The sequence below is a fragment of the Nerophis lumbriciformis genome, linkage group LG01 (assembly GCF_033978685.3).
Source record: "Nerophis lumbriciformis linkage group LG01, RoL_Nlum_v2.1, whole genome shotgun sequence".
In the NCBI taxonomy this organism is placed as follows: domain Eukaryota; kingdom Metazoa; phylum Chordata; class Actinopteri; order Syngnathiformes; family Syngnathidae; genus Nerophis; species Nerophis lumbriciformis.
This window is the reverse complement of record NC_084548.2, coordinates 75,827,395-75,841,981: the sequence shown is the minus strand read 5'-3', so window position 1 is coordinate 75,841,981 and position 14,587 is coordinate 75,827,395. Positions and strand designations below refer to the sequence as shown.

Here is a 14,587-nt window from a genome sequence, read left to right as displayed (position 1 = left end):
CGCTCTACTCAGAGGGGTTGTGGGTTCAAAGCCAGGCTGTTACACGCTCACCCCGACATAAACATTAAAAAGGAGGTTATTGTAGGATATTTCACACATCACCTGTGCTGCCTGTGAGAGTCTTTCAGCACGTCTCGTGGCTTACATAGTACGCAGCTTTAGTTATAAGCACTAACCTGTAACATTTCTTGATGTCCTCTGTGGTGGCGCTCTTGTCCACTCCCAGCACAATGTACAGCGACTCCCCTGACGTGGACAGAGCTCTCTGCCTCTGCTGCTCCATGGCCTTTCACTTGCACTCTGCAAAACAAAGAGGACAAAGTCAGCGAAAAGACAAAAAAATACTAACTCGTGCTTGTTGTGGTTTATTTTCATCTGTCAGCCTGTTGCTTTCTTTATTGGTCAAGCCTCAAATAAAAAGTGGAACTAGACAAAGTACGGAAGTGAGAGTCTGAGAGCTTGAAGGGGACTTTAATCAAAGTTTTGACTTTCGGACTTCTTGGTGGACAAAGCGAGTGAGACAGCAGGTGTCATGCAGGCTTACAGGCAGCACCAGACTTAAACACCAGAATAATCTCCACATACTATTATGCACATTTTCTACGCACTCACATGTTAATCCAGCTAACAATTCAACAAGCCATCTACCAAAGTGAAATGAACTAGGTAACTATTCATTAGTGGTGGAGAAATCTCACAAACATTCCAAAGGCGGGCTGTGCGTGTCCGTGCAGTCCGAGTAAAACCCTAAAAGACACCAGATGGCAGCTGTTGCCGTGGCAACAAAGTCTCTCATTGTGTTTGGAACGTCATTAAACCCCCGCCCAGCACCACAACTCAAATGAACCAGTCACAACAGAGATCCACCGTCCACCTGAGTGGGATTAACCAGTAGGACTGATTCACACTGTCAGGATTACTAACTGGGTGTGTGTGTGTGTGTGTGTGTGTGTGTGTGTGTGTGTGTGTGTGTGTGAGAGAGAGAGCATCAGTGTTAGCTAATAACTGACCACTACATTATTGGACCAACCCAACACATTTTCATCTCGGTCACTGGGACAAACAATTACTGAACCAGAAACACACAACATATGATGCTAAATATGTGCAACTACAGTACTCTAACGTGAAAGCATGCAGATCACCTCCACAAGATTCAAGATTGAAGATTGTTTATTGTCATATGCACAGTTAAACAGACAGTTTGCCGTACAATGAAAATCTTACTTTGCTAGTCCACCCTTCAACAAGTCGCACGGTACTTAGCTAAAAATAAAAAATAAAAATAAAAATGTACAGTGGGGCAAAAAAGTATTTAGTCAGCCACCAATTGTGCAAGTTCTCCCACTTAAAATGATGACAGAGGTCTGTCATTTTCATCATAGGTACACTTCAACTGTGAGAGACAGAATGTGAAAAAAAAAATCCAGGAATTCACATTGTAGGAATTTTAAAGAATTTATTTGTAAATTATGGTGGAAAATAAGTATTTAGTCAATAACAAAAATTCAACTCAATACTTTGTAATATAACCTTTGTTGGCAATAACAGAGGTCAAGTGATTACTATAGGTCTTTACCAGGTTTGCACACACAGTAGCTGGTATTTTGGCCCATTCCTCCATGCAGATCTTCTCGAGAGCAGTGATGTTTTGGGGCTGTCGCCGAGCAACACGGACTTTCAACTCCCTCCACAGATTTTCTATGGGGTTGAGGTCTGGAGACTGGCTAGGCCACTCCAGGACTTTCAAATGCTTCTTACGGAGCCACTCCTTCGTTGCCCTGGCGGTGTGTTTGGGATCATTGTCATGCTGGAAGACCCAGCCACGTTTCATCTTCAAAGCTCTCACTGATGGAAGGAGGTTTTGGCTCAAAATCTCACGATACATGGCCCCATTCATTCTTTCCTTAACACGGATCAGTCGGCCTGTCCCCTTAGCAGAAAAACAGCCCCAAAGCATGATGTTTCCACCCCCATGCTTCACAGGAGGTATGGTGTTCTTAGGATGCAACTCAGTATTCTTTTTCCTCCAAACACGATTAGTTGAGTTTATACCAAAAAGTTCTATTTTGGTTTCATCTGACCACATGACATTCTCCCAATCCTCTGCTGTATCATCCATGTGCTCTCTAACAAACTTCATACGGGCCTGGACATGCACTGGCTTAAGCAGGGGGACACGTCTGGCACTGCAGGATTTGATTCCCTGTCGGCGTAGTGTGTTACTGATGGTAACCTCTGTTACTTTGGTCCCAGCTCTCTGCAGGTCATTCACCAGGTCCCCCCGTGTGGTTCTGGGATTTTTGCTCACCGTTCTCATGATCATTTTGACCCCACGGGATGAGATCTTGCGTGGAGCCCCAGATCGAGGGAGATTATCAGTGCTCTTGTATGTCTTCCATTTTCTGATAATTGCTCCCACAGTTGATTGTCTGCTTGCCTATTGTAGATTCACTCTTCACAGTCTGGTGCGGGTCTACAATTATTTTCCTGGTGTCCTTCGACAGCTCTTTGGTCTTGGCCATAGTGCAGTTTGGAGTCTGACTGTTTGAGGCTGTGGACAGGTGTCTTTTGTACAGATAACAAGTTCAAACAGGTGCCATTAACACAGGTAACGAGTGGAGGACAGAAGAGCTTCTTAAAGAAGAAGTTACAGGTCTGTGAGAGCCAGAGATCTTCCTTGTTTGAAGTGACCAAATACTTATTTTCCACCATAATTTAGAAATAAATTCTTTAAAATTCCTACAATGTGAATTCCTAGATTTTTTTTTCACATTCTGTCTCTCACAGTTGAAGTGTACCTATGATGAAAATTACCGACCTCTGTCACTATTTTAAGTGGGAGAACTTGCACAATCGGTGGCTGACTAAATACTTTTTTGCCCCACTGTATATACAAGGCACAGTAAGTAACATAACATTATTGCACATTCTGATTGACAGTCAACAGTATAAATATGGAGGTGACCTTGGGTCACAGCAGCAGTAAAGTGTCTTTAGTGATCAAAGGTGAAAAGTGTCAACAGTGATGGTTCACAGTTCGGGGGTGGTCATGGTAGCTGTCTTTTGTTCAAAAAGATAAAAGTAAAACGGGGGTGGGCTAGCATTCACAAGTTAGCATTCACGAGCCTGAAGGCCTGTGGGTAGAAACTGTTTGTCAGTCTCGTAGTCCTGGATTTCAGGCTCCTGTATCGTCTGCCTGATGGTAGGAGGCTGAAGAGACTGTGTACTGTCCTTTATGATGTTGTGTGCTCTCCTGGTACATGTCCTGTAGTGAGGGGAAGGCTGCTCCTGATATGTACTGAGCAGTTTTAATCACTCGCTGGAGTGCCTTCCTGTCCTTAGCAGTGCAGTTTCCATACCAGACCGTGATTGAGCTGGTAAGGACACTCTCAACCGTACTTCTATAGAAGTTGCTGAGAATTTTGGGTGGCATGCCAAATTTTCTTAGCCTTCTTAGGAAGTACAGTCGCTGCTGGGCTTTCTTTATTGTTTGTTGGGTGTTGTGATCCCAGGTGAGGTCCTCGCTGATGTGGGTCCCGAGGAATTTAAAGGTTTTCACCCTGTCCACCTTTGTCCCCCCTATGTACAGAGGTGTGCAGTGGGTACTCCTCCTCCGTGGGTCAATAATCATCTCCTTGGTCTTGTCTGTGTTCAAGGAGAGATTATTATCCTGACACCAGGCCACCAGTTCCGCTACCTCCCTTCTGTATGCTGCCTCAGCTCCCCCGGTGATCAGTCCAACGACCGTAGTATCATCTGCAAACTTGATGATACTGGTGTTGTTCTGGGAGGCCACACAGTCGTGTGTGAAGAGGGTGTACAATAGGGGGCTCAGCACGCAGCCTTGGGGGGTCCCTATGCTTAGAACCTTTGTGCCTGATGTCTGGTTGCCGATTCTGACTGACTGGGGCCGGTTTGTGAGAAAGTTCAGGACCCAGTCACAGAGAGCCGGTGTCGGACCAACAGTGAGGAGTTTAGCAGTGAGTTTTTGTGGGATGACCGTGTTAAAAGCAGAGCTGTAGTCAATGAATAATAGCCTGGCATAGGTGTCCTTGCCCTCTAAGTGGGTGAGGGTGGTGTGGATGACGGTGTTGACTGCATCCTCAGTGATTGCAGTCAACACCGTCAGATGCAGACAAGTGTGCAGCCCAGCCTTTTACTAGCAGAAGTCATGACTAGCTAAAGTTCAAAGAGGACACACTCTTACGTGGTTTGGTACCACTTCATCTTCTAAAAATATAGGTTGTACAAGGTGTCTCCGGGGGGCCATTTGCGAGTCGCTGCTAATTTTTCAAGGCCCAGTATAGGGCTGGGCGATATATCGATATGCGCGATATATCGCGGGTTTGTCTCTGTGCGATATAGAAAATGATTATATCGTGATATCGAGTATACGTTCTCACACAGTTGCTTTTAGCTGCGGGCATTACACTTCAGGCTCTACTCGCTCTTTCCTGTCTCTCCTTCTCACAGACAGCAAGCGCATCTTCTTACATACGTCACGTCATACGTCACATACGTATACGCCCTCCCCGAGCAGGGAGGTAGCAGCATGGCTAACGTTAGCTGTGATGCTAGCGGTAATACGAGCGAAAGAAGTTGCGAATCTGGTAACAAATGAAGGAATAATTAATTCCCAAGAAAAACAGCAGGGGTCCATCGTCTGGGGGTGGTTTGGCTTCAAGTGGGAAGATGTCGAACAGACAACCGTATATTGTCAAGTGTGGGGCGAAAGCGTTGCTATAAAAAGTAGCCTACTGCTAATATGTAGCATCATTTGAAAAGTCCCCTGCTAGTGAATGAAGAGTGCTCACTCCAATCCAATCCACTTTATTTAGTTGCACATTTAAACAACAAACATGTTTCCAAAGTGCTGCACAACAACATGAAAAACAATATTTACGTACTCCGCACGTCAACATCTCCGTTTGGTGCCACACGTCCACACCATCAAAATGCCGAGGCAAACATTTCCAGATCAACACCGTATGAAAAAAATAGTGTTTTTTTTTAGTTGTGATTTCCTTCTCTGCATGAAAGTTTAAAAGTAGCATATATTAATGCAGAATGAAGAAGAATGTTTTAATGTAGACACATAGAATCATCTTACTGCTGTGATTATACCAGAGGTGTGGACTCGAGTCACATGACTTGGACTCGAGTCAGACTCGAGTCATGAATTTGATGACTTTAGACTCGACTTGACAAAATGTAAAAAGACTTGCAACTCGACTTAGACTTTAACATCAATGACTTGTGACTTCACTTGGACTTGAGCCTTTTGAATTGACATGACTTGACATGACTTGCTACTTTCCTCAAAACCCAAAGATGAAAAAGTTATTCGGGAGCGCTCCGTATTTTTCATTGTGTACTTGTCTATCAGCGTTGCGTGTGTCAGCTGGTGTGGTCTCAGTACAACAGCCAATCAAATTAGATCTACTTTGTTTTCATCACACAGCATTCATCCAATCAAATTGCAGGACAACCAACGAAGAAGACATGTCCAAACCACACGCCAGTGAACAAAAAATGATACCTAAAATAATTTCGTTTGGGTATAAAAATTACGAGGTGGTCAACACAAAACGGTTTGCAGTATGCAACACATGCGGTTCCAAAATGACTGATGGAGAGGCAACAACTTCCAACTTCGTCCGGCATTTGAAGTTGCACAAAGAAGGGTAAGTTTTGAATGTAAGATAACGTTTATTGGCTAAGTAATGTGACTTTTATTTGCTGTGTAGTTAAATCAGTGAGGCTGTAAACTCACTGCTAACGTTATAACGTTATTGCAAACACAGGAATCTGTTGCAGTTCACTACCTTATTCATACTTTTTGTTCAGTGATTTTTTTTAAGCAGGGTTACGTTAGTCAATATATCACACGTAACGTTAGACGGCGGTCAGCAGCACCGCGTATTTTAGCCACCTAAAAAAAGACAAAAATAGTCAAATAAAGGTCAGTTAAAATGTATACTATATTATGAATATGTGTACCGTTTTAGCTAGCTTTCTGACATACTATTGGTTGTTTACCTCAGTGGTCCCCAACCACCGGGCCGCGGCCCGGTACTGGTCCGTGGATCGATTGGTATCGGGCCGCACAAGAAATATATATATATATTTTTTCTTTTTTTAATTAAATCAACATAAAAAACACAAGATACACTTACAAGTAGTGCACCAACCCAAAACAACTCTCTCCCCCTTTTTGTTCTGGGCATTGAACATGAAGACTCTTCCTTCACTGTTCCGAGTGGCCATGAGAGTCTTGGCAGTGCCTGCCTCCAGTGCTCCAGTGGAGCGAGTTTTCAGCCATGGTGGCATCATACTACGCCCCCATCGTGCACAAATGACTGACAGACTCTTGGCTAATTTGGTCTTTTGCAAATGCAATGCAGCATAGGGCCCTGACATATAAAAAGTACAACTTTTTTGTTATGTTCACGTATATGTCATGTTTTTTCAATGTTAACACTTTTGTACAAATAAGTACATTTGCACTTTATTTTTCAATGTGTTTGTTCTGTAAAGGAATGAGTTAATGTTTAAAATGACTGGTTAATAGTGCTATTATAAAGTGCAATGTCAGCACAATTTTCTTTCCTGCAATTTAAAATGCACTTGTTTTAATAAATAAATACAGCGTTTGAAAAGCATACACAATCTGTGTTAATATATTAGTCTGTGGTTAAAAGGACTTGAAAGGACTCGAAACTCAAAATGCAGGACTTAGGACTTGACTTGAGACTTTCCAGTCTTGACTTTGGACTTGACTCGGGGCTTGCCTGTCTTGACTCGGGACTTGACTCGGACTTGAGGGCAAAGACTTGAGACTTACTTGTGACTTGCAAAACAATGACTTGGTCCCACCTCTGGATTATACGCATCAAGTGTTCATTATACGCATCAAGTGTTCATTCAAGGCTAAGGCAAAATAACGAGATGTATATCGTGTATCGCGATATGGCCCTAAAATATCGCGATATTCAAAAAAGGCCATATGGCCCAGCCCTAGGCCAGTAGCAAATTGTCAAAATAAACCAAACAAAAGAAAGAAGAAAAAATAGAGCAAAAAAAATGAAATGTTGACACCAGTAACTAATAACACCACAAATATTAGTCTTAGCCTTTCAAAAAAGATTACCGTATTTTCCGCACTATAAGGCGCACCTAAAAACCACAAATTTTCTCAAAAGCTGACAGTGCGCCTTATAACCCGGTGTGCTTTATATATGGATTAATATTAAGATTCATTTTCATAAAGTTTAGGTCTCGCAACTTCGGTAAACAGCCGCCATCTTTTTTCCCGGTAGAACAGGAAGCGCTTCTTCTTCTACGCAAGCAACCGCCAAGGTAAGCACCCGCCCCCATAGAACAGGAAGCGCTTCTTCTTCTACTGTAAGCAACCACCCGCCCGCGTAGAAGAAGAAAAAGCGCGCGGATATTACCGTACGTTTCATTTCCTTTGTGTGTTTACATCTGTAAAGACCACAAAATGGCTCCTACTAAGCAACAGGTATCCGGTTCATGAAAAGACGCAATCTCTCCATCCGCACACGGATTACTATTTCACAGCAACTGATATTCCTGTGAACCGCACTGTGGATACAACGGGAGCACGTACGGTGAATATTCGCACCACAGGGAATGAGAAGTCATCCTTCACTGTGGTTCTAGCTTGCCATGCTAATGGCCAGAAACTTCCACCCATGGTGATATTCAAAAGGAAGACCTTGCCAAAAGAGACCTTTCCAGCCGGCGTCATCATAAAAGCTAACTCGAAGGGATGGATGAAGAAAAGATGAGCGAGTGGTTAAGGTAAGTTTAAGTTTACGCGAAGAGGCCGGGTGGCTTTTTTCACGCAGCTCCGTCCATGTTGATATACGACTCCATGCGCGCCCACATCACGCTGGTTTTAATATATTATTAAAGTTTGACTGACCTATCTGACTGTTTTTTTGACATTCCTTTAGCGCAGTTAGATGCGGCTTACAACACGGGGCGGCTTATAGGTGGACAAAGTTTTGAAATATGCCGTTCATTGAAGGCGCGGCTTATAACCCAGGGCGCCTTATGGTGCGGAAAATACGGTATGTCATCTAGACCAGTGTTTTTCAACCTTTTTTGAGTCAAGGCACATTTTTTTCATTGAAAAAATGCGGAGGCACACCACCAGCAGAAAACATTAAAAATGAAACTCAGCAGCCGATATTGACAGTAAAAAGTTGTTCTGGAAAGTGTTTGATATGAATTCAAACTATAACTAAGCATGCATCACTATAGCTCTTGTCTCAAAGAGGGCAAAAAACAAACGATTTAAATGAGTAGGAGATAGTTGTTTTTGCTTTTGTTTAGTTATTGTGTACTATTGACTTGGTTTTGATCAAACAATTGGATGTAAAAAATAAATAATAGGGAACTAGTTCTAAAAAAAATAATAGGGAACTAGTTCTAATGTTGTGTTGCTATTGTTAAACCGTCAGAGGACTCACCATAAATATATTGAAAAATGCGTTAATACAGGTGATCAGTATCAGCCGATCGGAACGCCCCTAAGACATACTTAAAGATGTCCGTGTGCAACATAAACAACAATTCCTATTGGTACAAATGAAACAGTGCACTGGGAAAGAGAAGGTGACTAATCAGTCATCAGAACGATCCTTGACAAAGTAAACGTGAGATCTCAAACTTGTGTTTGTCCAGTCGAGCTTGGCTGAACATGACAACACCCGCCACATCTTAAATGCAAACCTTCACCTTGTAGTCACACCACCATGACTGGCAGGTAACAGGACACCTCCATGAGAATCTTAACTTCACTGTACAACATCACAATTCAAAACAATCCACGGATGACAAACAATCAACATATTCAACAGTCATTAATATTTAATGTAGGTACAATAATTATGTGTAAGTTATCACACAACTCTTATGCTTAAAAGCCGTTGCTGCAGTTATTAGCTATTGTGCTCAAGTTGTACTTTTCTATCTGTGCAAGGACAAAACTTGTTGTCAGTCACGGCATATGAGGGGTGGCCTTGTCGCAGGTATTTTGTTTGTTTTAGCCCACTAACAGCCAAGGACTTCAAGGACCTCGACGAAGATAAGGCGAGAGCACGCAGACGAAGCAGAGACAAGGCGAAATCACAAGGCCCCCAGCACATTCCGTCACGTATTGTGCGTCCTGGAGCTGCTTTGCATGATATGTGTGACCACTCCTTTTAAACGCGGCCTCAGTGATGTTGACTGGGGAACTCCTGAATAAATAGAGGAACGCGGGAGATGTACCTTAGAGCGGACCTGGGCATTCTACGGCCTACAAAATAAATTTAAAAAAGTATCTATGTCGAGTGTGCAATACAACGGTGCTGCTTTCGTTTTGAAAAGCGTTATTTGTATTACTTCCGTGTGGACGTATGCTCGTGCGCGATTGGGAGTGAATGTGAACAGCGTCAATCACAAATTACAAAATAAATTTAAAAAAAACACCTGTCGTGCGTGCAATACAACTGTGCTGCTTTTATTTTGAAAAGTGTTATTTATGGGCGTATGTCCGTGTGTAACCTGTGAGTGAAGGTGCACAGCGACAAGTGATGCACGGTTATCCCCGAGACGCTAAAAAGAAAAAAGTTGATGAGGAATGGCGTGTTTTCAACAAGACATGGACTGCCAAGTATTTCTTTACAGAAATGAAAGGTAAAGCCGTGTGCTTAATTTGTGGTAAACAGGTTGCTGTGTTTAAAGAATATCATTTGAATCGCCACTACACCAAGAAGCACGAGGAAAAATAGCGGAATCTGTCTGATGCGTTGATGGTAAAACTGCAAACCCAACAAGGACTTTTTGCCAAATTTCACACCCCCAGAGTTGTCAGGACAAGTTTCGTAATTTCTCACAAAATCGCCAGAAAAAGTAAGGCCTTTTCTGACGGAGAGTTTATTAAGGAGTGCTTATTGGACTCTGTTGCGCTGATATGCCCGCAGAAGAGGGGCGCATTTGAGAACGTGTCACTCTCCCGACGCACTGTAACGAGGCGGGTTGAGACCATCGCTGGAAACTTGGAGCTTCAGCTGAAAAACAGAACGGCTGACTTTGACTGTTTTTCGCCGGCTTTGGATGAGAGCTGCGATGTACGTGACACCGCCCAGCTGCTCATCTTCTTACGTGGGATAACTGCAGACTTTCAAATCACGGAGGAGCTGGCAGCCATGCAGTCAATTAAAAGGGACAACCACAGGTAATGACTTGTTCACATAGGTAAATGCGTGTTAGGACTGAAATGGGACAAGCTGGCAGGTGTGACAACAGATGGTTGTCCAAATCTGACAAGGGAAAAATGTTGGACTTTTAAAGAGGATGCAGGATAAAGTGACAGAAATGGACATTTTTGCATTGTATTACCGTATTTTCCGCACTATTAGCCGCACCTAAAAACCACAAATTTACTCAAAAGCTGACAGTGCGGCTTTTAACCCGGTGCGCTTTATATATGGATTAATATTAAGATTCATTTTCATAAAGTTTCGGTCTCGCAACTACGGTAAACAGCCGCCATCTTTTTTCCCCGTAGAAGAGGAAGTGCTTCTTCTTCTACGCAAGCAACCGCCAAGGTAAGCACCCGCCCCCATAGAACAGGAAGCGCTTCTTCTTCTACTGTAAGCAACCACCCGCCGGCGTAGAAGAAGAAAAGGCGCGCGAATATTACCGTACGTTTCATTTCCTTTGTGTGTTTACATCTGTAAAGACCACAAAATGGCTCCTACTAAGCGACAGGGATCCGGTTCATGAAAAGACGCAATCTCTCCATCCGCACACGGATTACTATTTCACAGCAACTGCCTAAAGACTTTCAAGAAAAGCTGGCTACTTTCCGTGCATATTGTAAAAACAAGATAGCTGAAAAAAAGATCCGGCCAGAGAACATTATCAACATGGACGAGGTTCCACTGACTTTTGATATTCCTGTGAACCGCACTGTGGATACAACGGGAGCACGTACGGTGAATATTCGCACCACAGGGAATGAGAAGTCATCCTTCACTGTGGTTCTAGCTTGCCATGCTAATGGCCAGAAACTTCCACCCATGGTGATATTCAAAAGGAAGACCTTGCCAAAAGAGACCTTTCCAGCCGGCGTCATCATAAAAGCTAACTCGAAGGGATGGATGGATGAAGAAAAGATGAGCGAGTGGTTAAGGTAAGTTTAAGTTTACGCGAAGAGGCCGGGTGGCTTTTTTCACGCAGCTCCGTCCATGTTGATATACGACTCCATGCGCGCCCACATCACGCTGGTTTTTAATATATTATTAAAGTTTGACTGACCTATTTGACTGTTTTTTTGACATTCCTTTAGCGCAGTTAGATGCGGCTTACAACACGGGGCGGCTTATAGGTGGACAAAGTTTTGAAATATGCCGTTCATTGAAGGCGCGGCTTATAACCCAGGGCGCCTTATGGTGCGGAAAATACGGTATACATCAGGAAGTGTTGTGTAAGACAGTGTTACAAATAAAACCATCAAAAGCAATCTGCTTTTGTATAAAGTTAAGTTAAATGAAATTATTATTTATCTTACGGTATATCAAAAATAATTTGAGCAAAATTTAATTGAAATATTGTCTGTGTGGCCCTCCAGCAGTGCTCGGGTTGCTCATGCGGCCCCCGGTAAAAATTAATTGCCCACCCCTGCCTTAGAGCGCAGGTAGTTTCTGTAACTAGAGTACAGCCCAAAACGTCTCTCCTCATTGAGCTAAATTGAACTCTGTCTCTGCATGATTCCTTGATTCTTGTTACTTCCTGCGTTGATCGGTTACCAGAGGTGGGACCAAGTCATTGTTTTGCAAGTCACAAGTAAGTCTCAAGTCTTTGCCCTCAAGTCCGAGTCAAGTCCCGAGTCAAGACAGGCAAGCCCCGAGTCAAGTCCAAAGTCAAGACTGGAAAGTCTCAAGTCAAGTCCTAAGTCCTGCATTTTGAGTTTCGAGTCCTTTCAAGTCCTTTTAACCACAGACTAATATATTAACACAGATTGTGTATGCTTTTCAAACGCTGTATTTATTTATTAAAACAAGTGCATTTTAAATTGCAGGAAAGAAAATTGTGCTGACATTGCACTTTATAATAGCACTATTAACCAGTCATTTTAAACATTAACTCATTCCTTTACAGAACAAACACATTGAAAAATAAAGTGCAAATGTACTTATTTGTACAAAAGTGTTAACATTGAAAAAACATGACATATACGTGAACATAACAAAAAAGTTGTACTTTTTATATGTCAGGGCCCTATGCTGCATTGCATTTGCAAAAGACCAAATTAGCCAAGAGTCTGTCAGTCATTTGTGCACGATGGGGGCGTAGTATGATGCCACCATGGCTGAAAACTCGCTCCACTGGAGCACTGGAGGCAGGCACTGCCAAGACTCTCATGGCCACTCGGAACAGTGAAGGAAGAGTCTTCATGTTCAATGCCCAGAACAAAAGGGGGGAGAGAGTTGTTTTGGGTTGGTGCACTACTTGTAAGTGTATCTTGTGTTTTTTATGTTGATTTAATTAAAAAAAGAAAAAATATATATATATATTTCTTGTGCGGCCCGATACCAATCGATCCACGGACCAGTAGCGGGCCGCGGCCCGGTGGTTGGGGACCACTGAGGTAAACAACCAACAGTATGTCAGAAAGCTAGCTAAAACGGTACACTTATTCATAATATAGTATACATTTTAACTGACCTTTATTTGACTATTTTTGTCTTTTTTTAGGTGGCTAAAATACGCGGTGCTGCTGACCGTCGTCTAACGTTACGTGTGATATATTGACTAACGTAACCCTGCTTAAAAAAAATCACTGAACAAAAAGTATGAATAAGGTAGTGAACTGCAACAGATTCCCGTGTTTGCAATAACGTTATAACGTTAGCAGTGAGTTTACAGCCTCACTGATTTAACTACACAGCAAATAAAAGTCACGTTACTTAGCCAATAAACGTTATCTTACATTCAAAACTTACCCTTCTTTGTGCAACTTCAAATGCCGGACGAAGTTGGAAGTTGTTGCCTCTCCATCAGTCATTTTGGAACCGCATGTGTTGCATACTGCAAACCGTTTTGTGTTGACCACCTCGTAATTTTTATACCCAAACAAAATGATTTTAGGTATCATTTTTTGTTCACTGGCGTGTGGTTTGGACATGTCTTCTTCGTTGGTTGTCCTGCAATTTGATTGGATGAATGCTGTGTGATGAAAACAAAGTAGATGTAATTTGATTGGCTGTTGTACTGAGAGCACACCAGCTGACACACGCAACGCTGATAGACAAGTACACAATGAAAAATACGGAGCGCTCCCGAATAACTTTTTCATCTTTGGGTTTTGGGGAAAGTAGCAAGTCATGTCAAGTCATGTCAATTCAAAAGGCTCAAGTCCAAGTGAAGTCACAAGTCATTGATGTTAAAGTCGAAGTCGAGTTGCAAGTCTTTTTACATTTTGTCAAGTCCAGTCTAAAGTCATCAAATTCATGACTCGAGTCCAAGTCATGTGACTCGAGTCCACACCTCTGTCGGTTACCACAGAGCCAGCGCCTTTGTTCATGCAACCAACCTTGTTTGCAACTTTTGCTTTCATCCGACGAAAAAAACAAACCCCAAAACAAATGTTTTATGGAACACATTTTTATTGGCATCCATTACGTGTCTATTGTGACATACGTTGACATTGTTTAATCGCCAAGCCCAGGGGTCGGCAACCCAAAATGTTGAAAGAGCCATATTGGACCAAAATTACAAAAACAAATCTGTCTGGAGCCGCAAAAAATTAAAAGCCATATTACATACAGATAGTGTGTCATGAGATATACATTGAATTAAGAGGACTTAAAGAAAACTAAATGACCTCAAATATAGCTACAAATGAGGCATAATGATGCAATATGTACATATAGCTAGCCTAAATAGCATGTTAGCATCGATTAGCTTGCAGTGACCAAATATGTTTGATTAGCACTCCACACAAGTCAATAACATCAACAAAACTCACCTTTGTGCATTCACGCACAACATTGAAAAATTGGTGGACAAAAGAAGTGGCATAAAACACGCCCTAGAAAGTCTGAGAAAACTATACATGTAAACAAACTACGGCGAGTTCAAGGACCGCCAAAATTAGTAGGACAAAACGGCGCTCGCCAAATACTCGAATCAGCGAAGCACGTTTAATACAAACAGTGTGCTTTATAACAATTAGGGAGGTTTGTGTCATGTTTGTCCTCCTACAGAAACCATATTAAAGCAAAAAATATATTTTTTTCCCCTTATCTTTTTCCAATTTTCATACATTTTTAAAAAAGCTCCAGAGAGCCACTAGGGCGGCGCTAAAGAGCCTCATGCGGCTGTAGAGCCGCGGGTTGCCGACCCCTGGCCCAGCCCAAGAACGCCACTTTCCTTTGGTGCAGAAGGCATTGCCCATGTGACTTTTCTAACAGTTTAGTACATTTATTTGAAGCATGTGATGCTTTTCTGATGTTCTGATAGCGTTATAGTCAAAATGGAAGCCATATTTATTTATTACTTTGCA

The 14,587-nt window shown here is 42.4% G+C and overlaps 1 protein-coding gene across 1 annotated transcript in view; it reads right to left on the bottom strand.

Moving 5' to 3' along the window:
- The window catches only part of dnajc5ab (DnaJ (Hsp40) homolog, subfamily C, member 5ab), a 51,186-nt gene that overhangs the window by 13,257 nt on the left and 23,342 nt on the right, over nt 1-14,587 (bottom strand). The window contains exon 2 of the mRNA XM_061925925.1: nt 177-300. Coding sequence (XP_061781909.1) covers nt 177-283 — 107 coding nt within the window. The 5' untranslated portion in view covers nt 284-300. The remainder of the gene's footprint in view (nt 1-176; nt 301-14,587) is intronic.